The sequence below is a fragment of the Henckelia pumila genome, chromosome 4 (genome assembly GCF_033568475.1).
Source record: "Henckelia pumila isolate YLH828 chromosome 4, ASM3356847v2, whole genome shotgun sequence".
Lineage (NCBI taxonomy): Eukaryota > Viridiplantae > Streptophyta > Magnoliopsida > Lamiales > Gesneriaceae > Henckelia > Henckelia pumila.
In genome coordinates this window covers 40,475,917-40,496,390 of record NC_133123.1, presented here as the reverse complement: position 1 = coordinate 40,496,390, position 20,474 = coordinate 40,475,917, and the positions used below count along the sequence as shown (strand labels likewise).

Genomic DNA, 20,474 nt, shown 5'->3' with positions numbered 1-20,474 from the left:
GTCATGTATCAGATTACAGATAAATAAGAGGTCTTAAATTAATTAATTAAATATGGAAAATGGGTCAGCCCAATATCATCGGACCAAGTTTGTGATAGGCCCAATACATTAATAAATCACAAAAACAAAGGTGGAAAGAAAAAAATAAATGAAGAACACCAATTAAAATTGAAAATCTCATCCATCTGTCCTTCCTTACATGCCTTCTCGTTTAACCACAAACAGAGAAACAAACTAACAATCACAGAACAATGGCAGCAAGAGCGCCAATCACAGGGATGAACATGGCTACTTCTACTGCTACTCCCACTTCCAACAGAGGTGTAACTATTGTAAAGCTACAATCTTTCAGTTCCAGACATGCTTTCTTTGGCCGTGGAGGTAACTCTTCTGCATTCCGGTTGTATGGTTATTTTCTTTGGCAGTTAACCGTGGAATTGTAGTGGTTTGTTTTGAAGTTATGGAGATTTTGACTTGTGGGTACTTTCGATCTTGTTGATGGGATTAGGGGGGAATTGATGAAGCCTACTTTTGAAATGGTTTTGTAGCTAATCACATGCTCTAGCCTTTTCTTCTGGAATTTTCTTTCAAAACTTTGATTTTGCGTAAATTGCGTTTGCTGGGAGGTTTACTTTGTATAATATAATATGTTAATGGGTTTTGGGTTGATTTTTTTGTTTGTTTGTTTAAGATTGGATGTTTATGTAGAGTACTATGACTTGAATTTTTGTGGGTTTCCCACGTGGTATATTGGTTTTATTTGTATATCTGACTGAGTAATGGTGCAAGAGTTCTAAATTTTCTGATCTTCTGAGGAATACTGCACTCGCTCATTGAGTCACGTTTCCCCAATCTTGTAGTCTTTAGTCTATGATTTTCCGTTGTATCCGCATGAATGTGGATTAAGTTTGAAAGAAATGTGCGGCAACAGTTTTACTCTGGTTTGAGTTTCTAGGGTCTGTCATGAATGAATAATTCTTGAATGTTGTATTTGATGCACTTTTAACTTGACTAAAAAGCTTTTACGAAATGCATACATTTTTGCTCAATGTTTGCATGCATAACTTCCTTTTGTCATGAATGTATAATTTACATTATTATGAAAAGTGTTCCCTCTTGCTTCAATAATTATGTTTGTATTTGACTCTAATTGAGTTTTAAGGTGTTACTCATACAATTTAAAACTATCATGGAGCTAATTCTTTTTTTCTTTCCCTTTGTGCAGTGGGCACTCCAAAATATTCTGGAATACGTCTACGTAGTTCAAGTAGATCTAGATGTAGGACTGGTAGAGTGGGTGCTCTTGGTACTCAAATGAACCTTTTTGATCGGTTTACTAGAGTTGTCAAGGTTGTTTGGCATCCTGTAAATCTAACCAGTACTTTACCTTCGTGTTTATGTTTCTATTATGTTATTGACTGTATTTTGTCTATTTCAATCGTAGTCATATGCAAATGCTGTCATAAGCACCTTTGAGGACCCGGAGAAAATATTGGAGCAAACTGTAATTGAAATGAATGATGATTTGGTCAAGTTGCGTCAAGCTACAGCACAAGTATGTCGCAGTTCAAAATTACATTTTACATTTTCAATGTTTTTTCCTCAAAGCAGAAGTAATTCGTTTTGATAGTTTCTGAACATCACCTTTGGTTCTCTTTTTTTCTTTTTTTCTTTTCTGCAATGTGAGGGAGATTTTGCTTAAGTATCCAATTTTTATATAAAGCTGAAACTTTGACCTTGTGTTACAGCAAGTCAACCATTAATTGTACATATTGAACTATTTTGGGTAAATAAAATAACTTATCATTTTCTTATCGATGCATTTATTTACAAGATATAACATATTTATAGGTGAGGGATAACTATACTGTCTCTAGAAAGTAGGAAAACTGGAAACAAAAAAAAAAGAAGTGTTTAGTATTTTATTCTTATTGTGGGAAATTAGGAATTTACCATTAACAAATGGTTTTCTAGTCCATAATTTTCTGACACACCAACTTAATTAGGAATTTACTTAAAAAATGATTTTCTAATCCATAACTTTCTGATGCACCCCCTTAAGTCGGTGCTTAGATATTGTTAATGCCCAACTTGCCAAGTAAATGTTTAAAGTCAGGTATTGCAAGCCCTTTCGGTCAGAATATATGCTGTTTGTTGTTTTGTTAGTACGAATGGCAAGCATATTGATCTAGTTTCAATTTTCTCCCTTATATGTATATTTTATTTAATCATGTTGGACTGGATCGTGAGTGATATTTATTGCTGTTTGTGGCCACAATATAATCTCAAGGGACGCTTCACTGTTTTCTTTAACATTTCTAGAACTGGTTTCAAGCTAAGAATTATGCAGACTCCTTGTACTGTACCCTGAAGCCAGCGCTTAGAATTGCTTCTAGCAACAAGATTCTGTATCTTATCTCTCCAAGTTCATTTCCACAAAAAAGATCTCCTATCGGTGACAGAGCCGACCAAAACCGTGTCTGTAAAACTCACTTTTTATGATCAGCCTTTTTGAAAATAGATCTTTCCCCTGAGTAGCCTTTGAATACCTCAAGTTACAATAGATAGCTTCAAGATGTTTCTCATTAGAAGCATGTATAAATTGACTTACAACAATCACCAAAAAAACAATCAGGATGGGTACGAGAGAATTAGATTAGTTTACATACAGCATACTAATCTTGCCTTCAGAAGAAAACTTGCAGAATAAGGTATGATTGATCTATCGTAGATGATATCCTTGTTCTTCATAAATCGGGTGAATTTTTCGAACCAGGGTCTTGGAGATTGCTCGAGTCTCTGTAGAAATTTCTTCAGTATGCATACCTTAGAACCAAATTTTTCATCGAAGCCAAGTGGACTGTCCATATATACTTCTTCAAGGTTGCTGCTAAGAAAAACATTCTTGACATCAAATTGCTGAAAAGGAAAATCCAAATTGGTTACTATTGACGAAAGAACTCAAATTGTATTTAGTTTTGGAATTGAAGTAATCAACACCATAGGTTTGAATTAAATCTTTGGCCACAAGTCTCGCCTTGTATCTTTACAATGATCCACCAATCTTTGTATTTTACGTGAAAATCCATGTACAACCTACATTATTTCTAGTCAGCAGCATCGCTACACTCCAACTGTTGTTATTCCTAAGAGCTCTCATCTTTCGAGAACTACTTCCTTTCATTTTGGAATTTTAAGAGCTTCCAATACATTATCAGGAAATTCTTCATCAGACAGTTGTGAGGAAAGATACCTTTTCATAGGGGACAAATTTAGACATGGGATGTTTGGCATAGGGTCTAATACCCTTTCTGGGAACAATTGGAATTCCAAGATCATGAGATTTACTGATTTAGACTAAACATGTGAAGGAGACGAATAAGTATAGAATTCAATTGTTGATTTAATCTGGGTTAAAAATCATGAACAAGTGACAGAGTAGAATTTTCCCAATCTCTCTATCTCTAATGCTATTCCTCTATGGTTAAACAAAGGCATCGTATTAGATTATCCAAAATTCTCTATTTTTTAAAATTAAGAATGTTGTTTATCTGATTTAGACCTAGGATATCGAGCAAGCATCAACCGCTACTTGATGTCGTGTCTCGCTATCTATCCTTAGGTCATCAGTTGCAAACAAAAAGAAAAACTTCAAAATCAGTAGCATTAAAGAACAAAAATTTCCTTTCACTCTTCCACCAAGAATGAGTATCGTATGGTTGTTTTTAAAAAAGGATCACATCCATGACTTCTGACGCTTTTTTTTTTTTGGTGTTTGGGTCAAAGCATTTGTAACTTTTTTGAGTTGGAGAATATCAAATAAAAACACCTTTTTTTGCTCGAGGTTCCAGCTTTCTCTTGTTTTATGATTATGAACCAACGCTATCAGCAAAAAATTCTAGGAGGTAATTTTAATCTTTCCGCAGGAAGCCACCTTACCCTGGTCTGATAGGTTATCCTCTTTGTTTTGCTTATTTCTAGACCATGCATTTCTTTGTGATTACATAATGAATCTAAAAGTTCACAGGAAAGAGTTTAACAACAAGCGAAAACTTATCAGTGCATGTATTTGCTGTAGGTTTTGGCTTCTCAAAAGCAGTTGGAGAACAAATATAAAGCTGCCCAACAAGCTTCTGAAGATTGGTAAATGTCAATGAGCGTTTCATTTTTACTTCTCGCATCTCCTTGAAGCGGTTACTTCACGGTCTGAACACAGGTATCGTAGAGCGCAACTTGCTCTTGGGAAGGGTGATGAGGATCTTGCTCGTGAAGCTCTTAAGCGGAGAAAATCTTATGCTGTAAGGGCAACCTATCTATCCATAAGAACATTTTTTATGATTTCTTGGTTGGTTAAAAATCTGGAAACAACTTATTTTGAGATGTTGAACAATTTATGTTATTGTATTTCTGTGTTTATTGAACCATCTACCATTTTAATTGCTAAGATCAATTTAAGTTCATTAGCAAAAGCTGGTTAATTTTTTTAGTTCACGAACCATGCAAACCAACTGTTATTCACGAATCCAAGGTACAAAATATATTTCAAGATCCCATTAACTAATTCTAGCTGGTTTGCTTTCTTCTCTTGCTAAGTTTTTTTACTGTGGAGATAAGATTTAATCTAGCTCCAGTGAAACAAGAGGATCAATATAACTTACACCATAATAGCCTTGACCACCAAGTGCTTTGTGTTCTTAGTTGCTTTTTTTTCACTTCTTAGTTTATGCAGCTGATGAATGATTCAATTTTTTGCATCCGTGATAAGAAAATTTGCATTAACACATAAATAACCTCAAAATAACGATGAGAAAATCTATATGTTTCCTTAAAAGACAACATTGGTGGCATGGGTAAAACATGACCATGACTGAGAACTTTTGTTGGGGAGAATATACATTCAAATTGAAATTTGAAAATTTATGATTAAAAACCCAGCCGCCCATAACCTTAATTTTAATACTGTGATTGAGTGGGACGAATCGGACCGTGTGATACTAGACAGGAACCCCCCTTCCCCCCCACCCCTAATTTTCCCTGTTTTTCTATTTTGGTTTATTGCATGTGTTGGGTGGGTGTAGGGGCGAGGGTTCTGATATTTTAGCTTATATAAACTTTTAATTATCCGGCTGGAGTTGAGTGTTGAAGAGAATGTGTGGGGCATCTGTCATATCTGTTTATGGTAATCGTATAGTATATATCGTGCTTATTATTTTCTTTTTAATTCTGAAATCATCTTATTCTATGTTTTTAGTGGGAAGTGAGATTGTGTCTACAGATTATGTTTGCTTGAATTTCTGTCTGACGTGTTACTTAAAATAAGGTTCTAGTTGTAGTCTTAGTCCCTTTGCAGATGCCATCATCATGCATGCGAGGGATTAATATCGTTAAGCATTTGGTCCCTTTGATCTTTGGGCTGGGTTCGACGACATAAGACAGCAATTTAAATCTCTTTATTTTTTTCTAGTTCGATAGTATGTACATTGTCTTTGTACCGAATCGGAGCTAAATGTTATGCAACTGCAATATGTAAGTTCTTTTTGGACTCACTTTGTTGTGACTAATCCTGCAGGATAATGCAACTGCATTGAAGACTCAGCTTGATCAGCAGAAAGGTGTAGTTGATAACCTTGTCTCCAACACAAGGGTGGGTGACTATCTATTATTGTGCTACAATGATGTTTGATTGAATGAATATATCTCTTACAAATGGTTGTTCCTTATTTAAGTTAGTGACAAGTTGTATAACCGTTTTCTTGTAATCATGATAATCGCACATGAGATGTTATTTTCTATCCATGAATGCACCCACGCTTAGATCTTGATAGGTATAATTCTTGTTTGCCAGCTGCTGGAAAGCAAAATACAAGAAGCGAAGTCTAAAAAAGATACGCTTAAAGCAAGAGCTCAATCTGCGAAGTTTGTTCCTACACTTTGTTGCTGTTGTGTGTCCATTTTTTTCCCGCAATTTACCATGATTGACTGTAGCTGGCTACCTTCTCTGTAGGACTGCAACAAAAGTGAGTGAGATGTTGGGGAATGTAAATACAAGCAGTGCTTTGTCAGCTTTCGAAAGGATGGAGGAAAAAGGTTAAGTGATCTTCATACTTTTGTTCCAAGAGATTTAGGCTTCTATTATTCTTTCCAAATGTTCGTTCTTGCACTAAAAGCTAGGTTCTAAAAATAGTCTTACTCATTAAAAACAATGAATTAGGGTTGGTCCAGAACTGCAATAATTTTGCCACAAACACCTCCTTCAATAGGTTTATGGGACAATAATTTACCATAAGGGTGCAATGGGCTGGGAGGATTCCAAATCCAAGATTTAAATCCATCCCACTCGTTTGAGCACTCTTGTAATACTTGAATTTGAAATGCCTCCCTTTACATTTTTAACTTGTTTGTTAATTCAAACCCAAATAATTCCATCCAAATGCAACCTAAGTTTTCCTTCATCAGGTTTGAGATACACGTTCTTATCGATGTCACTAGCTGACTATCTTCTCAAAAACTCAGGAGATTTTCTTGGATCAGTTATAATTGAATCTTGTTTACTGGAATGATAATTTACACATAAACCTTCATGGTAGCTTTTCAATAGTATACCAATGCAGACAAATGAAAATTGAAAGATGTGGTGTTGGTACCTGAAAAGAATCTTTTTTTTCCCTCTCAACAGTTTTGGCAATGGAATCTAAGTCGGAAGCGCTTAACCAGCTTACTAGTGACGAACTTGAAGGAAAGGTAGCTATCTTCTCTATAGTTCAACTCTCAAAGTTCCATGGCCTCATTCTCTTATCATCATAGTGAATTTATCATACTCTTAACGTTCCATGTCAAACAATAACATGTTCCCCCGTAGTTCTGTGCTTGTCGTGCACTGACTCGTGCTTGGTTTGGCCAGTCGTGTGATGATGATTATAGGCTATATACAGACCCAAAAATGTTTTATCCATATGGCTCCGAACTTTGCTCAACTTTTTATCAACCATATTTGAATTTCATCTATTTAAATCATCATTTTGCAGTTTGCCATGTTAGAAACTTCTTCGGTTGATGACGACCTTGCTGCCTTGAAGAAACAATTATCTGGGAGCACAAAGGTATCTCAAATTCTCAGCCAGCTTATTTTTCCTCCTGGTGATAAATTATTTGTCAGAAATCAAATAAATATTTCAAGATATGCTTATATGACTCATATATGTTGTTACGAAAGATTTAACATGTTGATCCCACATAATTTTAGCTACATAAATTGGCGACGATTATATCTTAATTTAAAAGATATTGATAGAGTCAGTCTTCTAGGCACTCTATCATGTTTACCGAGTGTTCGTGACCAAACCACGTAGATTTTGTGAATAAATATTTGAATGATTGAAATTTTGTGTAATTTTTCGTGTTGAACAGAAAGGAGAGCTTCCGGAAGGGAGAACGCCGGTGAGCACAAGCTCCGCATTAAAGTTTCAAGATCCGGAAGTTGAAAAGGAACTGAATGAACTAAGGCGAAAGGCCAAAGAATACTAGTAGCTTACATATGGTGTCTCATTGTTTCATGCATTGTCTATATTTTATGCATTGCTTATGTTTTATAATATATCTTTTTATATCTAATAAATATTTGCCAGATTTCTTCTTTAATTTTCAGAGTATTTGTGAATATGTATTACTTTTTTTTAAAATTATATTATATATCATGTACAAAATCCCTCTTTATTGCAAATTTTAGTCCTAGATTCTCGACCTTGTATATATTTGTAAATAGTATAGATAAATTCATAAGGAAAAAAAGTTTACCTTGTCTGGCTATCTTGTATTTTCACAAGGATTTAAAAAAATCATTATTAGCACATTTTTGTCATTTTATCTTTCTGTAATTCATTCGAAAGTGATTATACATTTCTAAAACTCAGTTAATAAAACAATATTAGTAATCAATAAAGAAAATTACTGCTAAAATTTAGAAATTGAAGTATTGAACCATGTTCTTTTGAGACACTAATTTTTTTTCTTAAAAAAGAGTATTATTATTAATTTTTTTAATAAAAATAAACAAATTAGTCAGGTGGAGTGGATCCTTCGACCCTCTGTATTTGGATGGCTCGGATTGGCCAATTTCCATCCGGGCCCCACAATTTTCATGTGGGGCCCGAATGGAAATTGTGTTTGGGCCAATCCGGGCCATCCATTTGTAGAGTGGCGATACCCGGGTCCTTCGATCTTACATAGGTATATTACTCCTCTGTATTTTAATGATTCGGATTGGCCAATTTCCATCCGGGCCCACGCTTTTCATGTGAAGCCCGAATGGAAATTGGCTTTTGGCCAATCCGGGCCATCCATTTGCGCATGGTCGAATGACCCGAGTTAAGTCTCAAACAATGTGAGAAATTGAAATCAATAAGCATAATCCGCACACCCATTTCCAAACCCAAACATGGCGTCCCTCCCAACCCTCCGCCTCGCTCACTCCCCCCACACCCTCCTCAAACCCACCGTCCGGAGTTTCCCGCCGCCGTCGAACCTCCGCCACCATACCAAGAAATCCTCCACCACCACGAAGTGCTCCTACACTCCCACCCCGGCCACCGACCGCCTAATCTCCGCCGCCTCATACTTCCTCCCCTTCTTCAACGGCCTCCAGTACGGGCGCTTCCTCTTCAGCAAATACCCCTTCCTCGCCGCCCCCATGGAGCCCCTCATCCCTCTCCTCTCCCTCTACCACTCCGTCCCCTACGCCAGCTTCGTCACCTTCTTCGGCCTGTACCTCGGCGTCGTCAGGAACCCTAATCTGAGCCGGTACGCCCGGTTCAACGCGCTGCAGGCGCTGGTTCTGGATGTGATGCTGGCCGTGCCGGTGCTGCTACAGAGGATATTTTCTCCCGGGAGGAGCGGCATCGCGCTGAAGGTGACCGCGTGGGCCCACAGCGGGCTCTTCGTGTTCGTCACGTGCTGTTTCGTGTACGGGCTGGTGTACAGCATAATCGGGAAGACTCCATATTTGCCGTTTGTGGCGGAGGCGGCGGGGCGGCAGCTGGACTGACCGAGGGCACCCAATCCGCGCCGGTGTACTGTTTGTAGTTTTGTTTAACAGGAAATTGAGTTTACATTTTTGTACTTCGATGCTATTGAAAAGAGAAATGCTATTGCTATGTCTTAATAAATTTATTCCTTGTATTTTTTTTAATGATAAATTTATTCCATACTATTAATTTCAAATATTTCATCAAATCACCATATTTAATTTGTTTTCTATTAAGAATAATTATTAAAAAAAGTTAATATGTGATTGGTTTCCAAAGACAGCTAAATTTGTAAAGGGTTTTTTTCTTCCTTACACGTCGGAAATGGAGATAGACCAAAATAGAGGTAGGTTCAAATTCACCCCAAGTTCGAATTTACCTTAATTTTTAAATGACAAAAACTCCTATGAGACGATTATGAGACGGATCTTTTGTATGGGTTATTCATTAAAAAATATTACAATTTATGCCAAAAGTATTATTTACTATTATAAATATGAATATGGTTAACCCGTCTAACGGATGAGACCGTCTCACAGGATTGTTAATCTTTTTAAATATATAGACGAAATCAAAGGTTGAGCGACATTTTTGTTGTATTAAATGGACCAAAATCTTTTGTGCTTGCAAAATAATACGGTGAAAAACGTAAGTTGCGTTTGAATGGCGAATGAGGGAATTTAATTTTAATTTAGGAAAGCATTTTGATGAATGAATTTCAAACTAGGACTATTTCGAGAGCATTTGGAATTTATTATAGTTATATTAAAAAGATTATTACAATTATTATTGAATTATTTAACTTTAAGTAAAGTGAATTTGTCCATCCAAACAAGTTACAATCCTAATTCTAAATCCATCATTAAGCACAATCTCAATGAATCCGAATTTTATATTTCCTATCCCAAGCAAAAATACCATTGTTCATTTAATTTTTTAATCTATCAAATATTTTTGAGTATGCATGCATATGGTATTTAGTACTATGAAATATTCTTCTACTCTCTTTTCCCCACCCAACAGTCTCAACAACATGGCTCATGATAAGGATGTAAAGAATTTAATATGGAAAACTAAGAATGTGAAAAGTTTTCAAGTTAAAACAAAAACAAAAAACACAAGTAGTTTGAGCTCACCCCTAAATCAGGGGATTTCTCAAATGAAAAGAATCCCACAAGGTGCCTTTAGATAGAGAATCTTGTTACTCGGAGTATACAATAGCCAAACTATAATAATCATCAGAAGAAACAAATAATACACTCATAGATGATAAATTTCTAAATTTGATATTACAAAATAATTAACCAACGCTCGGTTTAGTTCAACTTTCTAACAAAAAGTTCCACTCTTGCAAATATAAGCCAATGTGCGCAATTTTTTAAAAAATAAATTTGGCCGTGATCCCACGTTGTACACGCTCATATTGCACCTGTGTTGTACGTACATCTACTGCTTCTGCTCTAGGGTTCAATCACAAATAGGGGCTGTAGCAAGTATATAAAGGCAATTAGATCATGCATAACAAGAGTGAAATAGTTGGTTTTATTATTAAATGATGTCGTTCGATCACTCACGGTGTCAACACTGACTGGCTTGCCATCTTCTGCAAGGATCTCGACTATGGTTCCAGACTGATCAGCCTGCAGATATGCGTTTCAGGCGATTGTGAGACATATAAGAGAAGTATGATAAATATACCACAGAATGATGCGAATGCAGACACAAAACCTAAATCCATAGTAGCATAGAAAGAGTGCATCAAAGGTATGAACACAGTATGCTCGACTTAAGAACTGGCGTAGGTGGCTTGGGGATTAATAAAGGGAAATACAAGAAATATAATGAGAGCAGTGTTTTTGTTTGTTGCTGGGTTAGCAACTTGCATAAGATCCAAGTTGATTGGAAAAGGTAACCTTTCACAAAAGCTACTGTTACGAATTTAAACAAGCACTAAACCACATTATGTAACAAAGTCTTTACAAAGTTTTTACTATGAGGTACTGAAATTAGATATTCTTTGGAAAGACGATGAATGGAGGAAATGGACCATGTTATATGAGAGTCAGAGATCAGGCTGTGCAAAGATTGATAACTATGTATTCAAGGAAATTCACTATAAGAAACAAAGGAAACATAATACTCCAATGTCCGAGTAAGTCAAAGTAATCAATCCTTTTTTAATTTTTAATTTTTTTGGTAATTGAGAAGTTCAGGAAGTCGAAACTACAGTTTGATTTTGCTTGGTTAATTCAAAGTGAAAAGTAGAAACATCAATAGCAGTCGAGACAATATCATATTATTTGCAAAAACAAAAGCTTACTTCTATTTCATTCATCAATTTCATGGCCTCGATGATGCACAGAACCTGTCCCTTCTGTACCTTAGACCCAACCTGTAAAAGGCGGCTTATGTAATGAAGATAATATGATCATAGCAGCAGGAAATGAATTGAGTACTTTATCTACTTGTGTTGTCATGTACACACATAACGGTTTTTAGTTAATTAAATCTATGTTAAGATAAAATTAGAAGATACTTTTGAAGAATGCGGTCTCGCATTTCTCACAGTAAAGACAAAAACCACAAACTTTGTGTATTTTGTATTTTAAGATCTGATGTCATCATTTAAATTAGTTACCTGAACAAATGGTGGTTCACCAGGTGCTGGACTTCGGTAGAGGGTTCCAGCCATGGGAGATTTAAGAGGTGGATGAGATGACTTGGATGGTTGAATTTTAGGTGGAGTAGGTACTATTGCTGTTGCTGGTGTTGGTACTGGTACTGGTACTGGTGCTGGTGAAGGAGAGGCTGCAGCTGGGATGGGAAGCGGTACAGAAGGCTGAGGTAGTGATTGAATGTATGTGACAGGAGCAGAAGGAGGTGGAGCCAAGGCCTCCTTTTTACGTATTAAAAGTTCACAATCAAGTTGTTTCAACTGCAGTTCCACAATATCCTTAGAATCAACCAACCTGCATGAGAAAAAATCACACTCAATAAAAAGTTGAAAGAGGCACCCACAGGCATTGGGAACTGAGAATCCGTACTTGACAAGATTTGAAACTTGATTCATAAATTCAGATATTGATTCTTCTGATGCCAATGAGACAGATGGAGCTTCCTTTGATAAATTGACATCCTTGACTTCGGCAGGTGAAGCCTCCGGCTTGACAGGATTTGAGGATGCACCTTTTGAGGATTCATCCACGGCAACCTTGAAGCAACAGATGGCCCCAAAAGTGTTTCCATGAATGACCAAAAATTTGAAAAGAGTTCCTCATATGAATCCGTGAGGGAAACCTTACCTCGTTCAATTGGGCTCTCACTACAGTAGAGCAATTCCAAGCAGACCGCAAACCCTAGAAATCGTAAATCAACATCAGAATCAGAATTAAGGCGAGTCGAATGAGAAATAGGAACACTGTTTTACACCAGGAATGTGAAAATAGCAATAACAAGGTAACAGGAACTTATTTTCCTCCGGATGAAAGACTGGATTGAGTTAGTCTAAATAAAGCAAGTGCGATAACCAAGGTAAGCTTAATGTTTCTTGAGTTTCTAAATTGAAGCAGAACTAACTTGTTGGCTCCTTAAATGCCAGTACACAGACCAACCGTTTTTATCAAAATTTCCTTTCTTGATATGCTTTACTCACCAGAATTGTGATGGTAATACCAGGTTGATTACGCGTTGTGATTGGAATCACGATGTCCAACACTGAAGAGTTCTTCCCTACATTACCTCAGATACCACATATAAAGACGCACGCCAGTTATTGCATTTTTTGTTATTTTTTCAAAGATCAAATCCACACTTGGAAGCCCGCAATTATCATATTACACTGGTTTGATAACATCCCTCTTTTCACCCAGTGTCGATAAATATGGAGATTTTTTTGGCTAAGTTAATTCACCAACCCGCCACTTGGCCACGTCTCCAAGGAATGAGGCTTTTTGTGTTTATTTGGTATATTTTCAAAGACTTCTATTTAAAAAGCAAACATTCAACTCAGCGAGGTTTCGATCGTTGGACAAAATCCAACCATTTCATTATGGGTTATTGTGCATTCATGAGCCACAATCACATTGAGATTCATCCTTCTCCTAGCTTAATCTCCATAACAGACATGATTCGCTTTTCCACTCAAGACAAATCTGATGCAGAACAGATCACACAATTAATAGAAAAATATGTCATTCAGCTGACACTCACAGATCAGAGGAGAATATCAGTTTCTCTCGCAAAGCAAATCACGCAATTTCGTGTGATACAACAATATTTCAGAAAAAAAGGATAAAACACCATGAACTACTACTCGAACATTATCTAACCGGAAAGACTAAGCATCTGTACCTTGGAAGAGAGACGGAGCTTAGGCTTGGCAGGGAAGCAGAAGGAAATCTTGTCGGAGGACGCACTGCGGCACAAATGGCGGCGGCATAGCGGCAGATAAGGTGAGGATTTACGCGCATTCTCCGCCACGGAGGCCGCCGTCGCATTCGCTGCTCCAAACGAAGTCGCCATTGCTCTCCACGACCCAAAAAAACACAGAGTAAAACACAGATTCAACACGAGATAACAAACTAACCAAAACCAGACACACACAGTGCTTCGCTGTGCGAATCCGCCGCCAGGAGAAGAGTGGCTCAGCCGCGTCGATGATGCCGAGGGAAGGAAGCTGGAGATTAAGGATAATACCTGCACGTGACAATACGGTGTCGTTTCCGCTGGAGCTAGGTCCCGGAGATCCGAACGAATAATCAGGTGGGACCAGAGCTGCAAGGGGTTGTACTTCGTGCTGCGGACCAAGTACGTTCCCTGGTAACCAGGAAGGAGTTTAAAGTTAGGTTTAGGCGTGATTAAGGTGGCGGTGGGAGGTTCAACTATAATCGCCAGCTCAGCATCAGCTTTTGTCATGCCTATCTCTACTATTGGTCTTCTTCAAAGTAACGCGTGTACCGCAAAATTGTATATTAAATGCGTTACATTAAATCTTAGCATATGGGTAATACCTAAACCATGTATCCAACAATTTGTATTTTTACATGTAAACGTAATTAATTATATATTGTTGACGTGGCAAATCATGAGACATTAGATTTATCATTGTGGTATTACTCATATGCTAGATTGAAATCTACCATTAAATGTCATCCAAGTTCCCAACCCATGGATTTGTTGAAGTTGCCTCCTTTTTTCCTTTCTTAATTGAAATCATTTTCATTAACTTAAAGATAATAAATCCTTAGTTACAAGCTCAAATAACCATATTAAAAAAAAACTACTAAGAATCCATTCTAAATTTGACGAGGAAGAGAGAATTCTACACTCCAAATTGTGCGCTGACTGTATTAGCCGATCTTCTCGTGTGATTTAAGAATTAAAAAAACCCAGAATTTCAAGGATGACTTGACTTTCCAAAGCCAATGCACCATTAGGTCAATATCATCTCTCGTTTTTTTTAATGCTTCAACTGCATGTAGCTAATGAGTCCGAGTAAATGAAAACATTAGAGAGACGAAATTGTATGCATATCCGTACCGAAACGCACAGCTACCAGCTCTGCTCCTTCACTGCTCTTGGTTGCCTTATAGAATAAACCTTTTGCACCCACAATAGTTCCTAAGTGATCTCGAATAGTGGCTTCAACACTAAACAAATTCCTGGAGACATCAAACCTCACATATAGGGTGGACATAATTTGGTTAAAATCGAAAAAACCGGTCGAACCAAAATATTTGGTTTTTTTGGTTTGGTTTTTTGGTTTTTCGATCGGTTTTGGTTTTAAAGTTTATGAAAACCGGTTATTCGGTTCAGTTTACGGTTTTATACATTGAAAAAACCGAAAAAATCGAACCGGCCGTATTTTAATTAAAATGGGCCTTTATTCTTATTTATATGATTTCTTCCATGTAAGATATGAGCCTATTTTAATTAAATATATATGATTTTATTGGAATTCAATAGTCTCTTTCTTGTTTTAAATGAAGTTTATATTGTTAATTCTAATGGAATAATTTATGTTTTATTGTTTTTAGTTATCTATTATGTATCACATGCATCAAGTGAGATTAGGGGTGGGAGTTGGGTCGGATAGCATCGGATTCGGGTAGTTCGGATCGCCGCAGGGACGGAATGATTTAAGGGGCTATAGTGGGCTATAGCTCAGCCCAAGAAATTGCTTTTTAGTACCTATATAAAATATAAATAATATACCAATAGCCTACTCCAAAAGCCCACCCTTTTGAGCAACCCACATTCACCGCTTCACCATTTTTTTTTTTTTTTAAATCTTGTATCACATTTTGAATGATAATTGTTTATGGATACAAAATTAACTAAGCAAGAAATAAATTCCTCGTTCACCTCTTTTAAATCGTATCCAAGCGTAATATTTGAAAGCTATAAATTTATCTATTTTCGTGAATAAAAAAGCATGTGCACCATGTAATTCACCCATTTACTAATTAACCTGGATGCCTACAGCCTCCAACCCACAAATTGTTTATTCCAAGAAAAAAAAAAAAAAAAAAAAAAACTTTAAATCAACAATATGACACACCTTAACCTCAAGGAAAAAATATATATATGACACTCCTTGCACAATCCAAGTACGGTGTTCTTTTAATTTTTTTTTTTATCATTCAATTTCATTCTATTTGTTTTATACAAAATTAATCACTTATGTTTATAATAACTAATATTTAATTGATAAATATTTTTTTAAATTCGGAGAAATGGAAAAACAAAATATTCGTATAACTTTTTTTATTGTATTCTATATTTGATGTCTTTGAATTTGGAGTGTAAGTGTGTAAACTCAATTTTAGTGGTATATAGAATCTCATAGTATAAGTATGTTATGTGTAACACTCAATTTTATGTTTCAAAATCTCGTAGACATAAATTCGTTGAACTATATAATATAATGACGTTATATGTATATATATAAGTACTTTGTTACATTTTTTGTTAATAGTATTTAATTTATTATATTAAGTTTAAGCCCACCCAAACTCTCGATCCTGGATCCGTGCCTACGGGTCGGGTAGCAAATTTTACTACCCGAACCCGATCCAAAATTGTCAGGTACCCGAAAAAGTCGGGTAGTTTCGGGTACCCGCTGGCCGGTTATCCGAAAACTGCAGCCTATTTTTTTTTAAAAAAAAATCTCATACATATAAATCTAAACACATCAAAAATATGTTTTTTCTACATGTAAATTATAAAATAAAGCATGAATAATATGTAGCAAACAAGCCACAAAAGAGATTGAAAATGATAGGAATATCACTGCAAATTCATTGTCCATAAACTTTAATTATTCAATAATAGTATCACTAAATAAACACAATAAATAAAGTAATAAACCAATAAATTGAGAGATAGCAATATCAAGGAACCAAATGAGATTAAAACAAAATTTCTTAAGGTTTGTGGGCAGTGGGTTAGTTAAGTGGCCTTTCGGATGTCAAATATTGTGGGCTATAGACTATTAGTCATATTAATTTTATTTTAGAAACTCATATTATAACTAAAAAACAAAAACAAAAACAAAAACAAAAACAAAAATATAGTCGGGTACGAAATAACTACCCGACACCAACCCGACATTCGATAAGTTCGAACACCCGTACCCGACATTTTAAAAACTACCCGGTCCGATCGGGTTGGGTATCCGAAACCCGACACTAAACGTCCACCCCTAAGTGAGATATCACTTTAGTTTTTTTTTAAAAAAAATTATATTTTGGTTTTCATTTTAGTTTTAAAGCAAAAGGGAGGAAAAAGATCCCCGGCGCATTCTCGTACAATATATTCCGCGATCTGAGCATCATCACCATTCAAAAAACTTTTCTTTATCGTTCTGGGCGACAGGCCAAGAACGCAACAACATATGATTTCTTGGTCCCCTCCGGAGGCTCCGGTTCCCGCGCCGATGAGCCGCCAAGTTGATGAAGGTCACGCTTAGGGTTTTCGCCAAGATGAGTGCATATGAAATACATTTTAATTCTTTTCAAATAAAAAAATGAAATACATCTTAATTAGTATTCAAATCATCAACTGATAGTGGATAAAGCAAAAAATCCACTTGATCAAAATTTATTACTATTTTACTCCACATATTATATATTGCTAACGTCTACATTCTATATATGCAAGCTTACATAAATAAATAAATAAATAAATATATATATATATATATATATAAGAGTATAAATATAAAAGTTAAATTTTAGGAATTGGATCCTCTGCAGTGGGGACTCCCACATCACCATATGTTGTGGTATTAATTTTGGTAACAAAATTAATTTATGGTGAAAATTTTAATGATTTGTTTTTATAAATTTAAAATTTGTTTTACTTTATTACTTTGTATTATTATGTAGATTGATACATAATTTTTATTTCTTAGAATAATAATTAATGATGATAAAATTACAATTAAAAAGTAGTATTATTATTTTTTTGCTAATGTAAAATAATAGTGATTTGATGAAATTGAAAACTAAAAAACGTGTACTTTTGGGAAAAAAACTTATAACAATAATTTTATAAATTTAACCGGAATTCAATATCTCAAAAATTTGTTCTTCAACTATTTTTTTTGTTTATTTAATTTTTTTAAGTCAAAATAATTAGAAATTGTTAAATAATAAATTTTATGAGGATCAAATTAAAGCTTATAATATTTAAATTTTAAATCATTAATTTAACGTAATAGAACTAAATTATATATATTAATATAAATATATATTAGTTCATATAAAATAAATTTTAAAAAAATTAATATTAAATTTACCCGTAAATTAATTTTTTAATGTCATGCTAATCATTAATTTATCAATTGTAATATTCTATCAACTTAGTAATATAATTTTTGTTACTAATCTCCATATACTAAATTTAAAATTTGAATAATAAATCATTTAAATTATCAGATGTGGAAACATAAAAAATGTTAATAAAACCAAATTTTAAACATTTGTCATAAATTAATTTTGTTATCAAAATTATTGTACCACAGCATATGGTAGCCCCACTGTAGAGGATCTAAGTCCTAAATTTTAGTGTTTTTTTAACCTAAGTTAAATTTTAGTTAAGACATATGAGTAAATATATATACAACGTTTATGGCTTTAAATCCAATTAATGGATGGTTTAATCCCATTACACAATTATTAATACTAGATAATTGCCCCATCGCGATCTCCAATTCAACCCTTCCTCCAGCTTAATTGGGATGGAGCGTTTTCTACTTTTCTGTGGGAATTTTAAATAGATAAATAAAATGTCTAGTTAAAAATTTATTATTAATATATGAGATAAAATATGCATAAATATTATAAAAAAAATATTTTGAACATTAGATAGTAATTAGAAACTACAAATATATATGATATCATATTACGATACCCTGGGTGGATTGGACCCGGAAAGATGGTATTAGCGTCTCGGGACAGCGGAGCAGGTTCTAGCCCGACTATCTTTAGGAAGTGTGATGATATCACATACCCGGAATGACGATACCCCGGGTGGATTGGACTCGAGAGGATGGTATAACCGCAACATATTAAAGAACCCGGGACTGGGGGGCAGTAACCTGGGATCTGCAAGAAAGGCTTAACCTGGGAGGCCTTAGCACCCGGACCGATACAGGAGATTGAAAGGAACCCGGGTAAGGGGCCTGGGAGCTAGAACCTCCCGGAGTAAGCCTTCGGAAGTTAGGAAAGGAAAGGAAAACCAGTGGGGCCCCGGCCTTTCTATTTTTAGGGCCAGAAAACGGCCACATTTATTTGAAGTATGTCAGGTTCAAATCACAAATCCAATCATTACTAAACACGATCCAAAGGAGTGGGCTCTGTTCAGAAATTATGGGGGTCTAAATCACACGTGATAACCATCTTATCACCCTAAAAGTTGTCAGTAAGGCCATACCCAGTAATCATTGAGGACCCGGGTGGGCGAGTATAAAAGCCCATCCTGGGGGGCAAGGTAGGGCATGGACTGGCTCTCTAAAAAAATATTGGTATAACTTCGTCTCCAAACGAATAAGATACTCATATATTTTGTATCTTCGCCTACCTTTTCCGCTCGGGAATTTACCCATCCCCGGGTAGTCATTTTGTGATAATCGCATCATTGGCGCCGTTTGTGGGAAATTGAGTCTAAGGCGTAGATATGACCATCATCGATGATCCTGAAAGCTCTCGTCGAGCAGTGGCCGCAATCCAGGAGCAAGTGGATGCTATGGTGGACGCGGCTCTACAAAGAATCATGGCGATACAACAAGGAGAAAAGGAGGGCCAAAGGAAGGATAATGAAAAAGAAGTAGAAAGGGAAGGAGAGCCAGGACCGAGGCCCGAGAAAGAGAAGAGTAAAGGCATACACGTGGAGGATGAGGGAAATTCACATGCAGGATCGGCAAATGTCACCATGGCAGGGGAGCTGGAAATGTTGAAGCAAAAAATACAAAAACTGGAGAATACTGACCCGCGGGAATCCGCGCGGGTCAAAAGTTTGGGCTGTCCCTTCTCTCCGGAAATCATTGGGGAGCCATTGCCAGTCTATTTCAAGTCCGCCAAAATCAAAGAGTATGATGGCAGCGCTGATCCCGAGGAGCATGTAACCCGGTTTGAGAACGTGGCAATGTTGCATTGTTATGGTGATCAAATCAAGTGCAAGGTATTTCTAACTACCTTGGTGGACTCCGCCCAGAGATGGTTCGAAAATCTGGAAGAAGGAAGCATTAAGACTTTCAAAAAAATCCAGGATGTCTTTTTGCAACACTTCAGCAGCAGCAAGCAATACAAGAAAACCACTCTCAGCCTCTTTGAGATGAAGCAGCTAAACGAGGAGTTTCTAAGAGCTTATATTAAAAATTTCAATAGAGTGGCCTTGGAAGTGCCTGCATGTGCACCTGAAACCAAAATCACTGCTTTCACGCAAGGGCTTAGAGAAGGAGAATTCTTCCGGTCTCTGGTCAAGAGGGCCCCCCGGTACTTCAAGGACCTCTTGGCTCGAGCCGAGAAATATATCAATATGGAGGAGGCCCAGCGACAAAAGAGGGAGAAGGACAGGAGGGAAGAGCAAAAGGAGAGAGGAAACCAAGGTAGTCAAGGAAGAACAAGGCAGGATCAACCAGGGAGGCTTGCTGCTTTTGCTCCTCACAGGGTAGCCCGGGATCGGGAAATCCACCTGTGTGAGGAGAATGTCCAGCCGTTGCCTCCAAAAAGGCCGGAAAAATACTGTTCGATACACTGGGTTAACACACATGACACTAGCGAGTGTCGGAGGCTCGTCATGGAGCCAGGACAGCCTGTGCTCGAGGAAACAAAGCATGTGGAGAAAAAGCAGAGGGGACGCCCCTGGGTACCCCGGTTTGACATCTCGCGAGACAATAGGCCTGACCCCTCGAAAGCCGGGAGGTGATACAACAGTCCGGGTCGGTGATGG

At 36.5% G+C, this 20,474-nt stretch overlaps 3 protein-coding genes across 4 annotated transcripts; 2 read left to right on the top strand and 1 right to left on the bottom strand.

Annotated features, from left to right (window-relative positions):
• The first annotated feature begins 168 nt into the window (after positions 1-168).
• Positions 169-7,670, top strand: LOC140865184 (membrane-associated protein VIPP1, chloroplastic-like). The gene is made up of 11 exons (XM_073269738.1): positions 169-381; positions 1,226-1,350; positions 1,445-1,555; positions 4,079-4,143; positions 4,217-4,298; positions 5,570-5,644; positions 5,846-5,916; positions 6,005-6,087; positions 6,677-6,741; positions 7,026-7,100; positions 7,408-7,670. Exons 1-11 carry the CDS (start codon positions 252-254, stop codon positions 7,522-7,524), a joined length of 999 nt encoding a protein of 332 aa, XP_073125839.1. The 5' UTR covers positions 169-251; the 3' UTR covers positions 7,525-7,670.
• A 723-nt stretch (positions 7,671-8,393) lies between these two features.
• On the top strand, positions 8,394-9,174 carry LOC140866782 (protein TIC 20-II, chloroplastic). The gene has a single exon (XM_073271827.1). The coding sequence runs from the start codon at positions 8,435-8,437 to the stop codon at positions 9,038-9,040; it is 606 nt and encodes a 201-aa protein (XP_073127928.1). The 5' UTR covers positions 8,394-8,434; the 3' UTR covers positions 9,041-9,174.
• A 1,059-nt stretch (positions 9,175-10,233) lies between these two features.
• On the bottom strand, positions 10,234-13,907 carry LOC140863353 (biotin carboxyl carrier protein of acetyl-CoA carboxylase 1, chloroplastic). 2 transcript variants are annotated; one of them, XM_073266716.1, is made up of 8 exons: positions 13,716-13,907; positions 13,371-13,545; positions 12,323-12,376; positions 12,065-12,231; positions 11,659-11,989; positions 11,341-11,412; positions 10,595-10,660; positions 10,234-10,504 (listed from the first exon to the last, which is right to left on the bottom strand). In XM_073266716.1, the coding sequence occupies exons 2-8, from the start codon at positions 13,539-13,541 to the stop codon at positions 10,481-10,483; spliced, it is 885 nt and encodes a 294-aa protein (XP_073122817.1). In that variant the 5' UTR covers positions 13,542-13,545; positions 13,716-13,907; the 3' UTR covers positions 10,234-10,480. The 2 variants fall into 2 exon arrangements, with proteins under 2 accessions (XP_073122817.1, XP_073122818.1); XM_073266717.1 differs by lacking the exon at positions 13,716-13,907 and having other exon boundaries at positions 13,371-13,709.
• Between the last annotated feature and the right edge of the window lie 6,567 nt (positions 13,908-20,474).

Coding starts and splice junctions, on each gene's coding strand:
- LOC140866782 (XM_073271827.1), top strand. CDS start 8,435: ATGGCGTCCCTCCCAACCCTCCGCCTCGCTCACTCCCCCCACACCCTC.
- LOC140865184 (XM_073269738.1), top strand. CDS start 252: ATGGCAGCAAGAGCGCCAATCACAGGGATGAACATGGCTACTTCTACT. Junction 1,556..4,078: donor TGCGTCAAGCTACAGCACAA/GTATGTCGCAGT, acceptor TATTTGCTGTAG/GTTTTGGCTTCTCAAAAGCA. Junction 4,144..4,216: donor CAACAAGCTTCTGAAGATTG/GTAAATGTCAAT, acceptor GTCTGAACACAG/GTATCGTAGAGCGCAACTTG.
- LOC140863353 (XM_073266716.1), bottom strand. CDS start 13,541: ATGGCGACTTCGTTTGGAGCAGCGAATGCGACGGCGGCCTCCGTGGCG. Junction 12,232..12,322: donor TGAGAGCCCAATTGAACGAG/GTAAGGTTTCCC, acceptor TGTTGCTTCAAG/GTTGCCGTGGATGAATCCTC. Junction 11,990..12,064: donor CAAGTTTCAAATCTTGTCAA/GTACGGATTCTC, acceptor TTTCTCATGCAG/GTTGGTTGATTCTAAGGATA.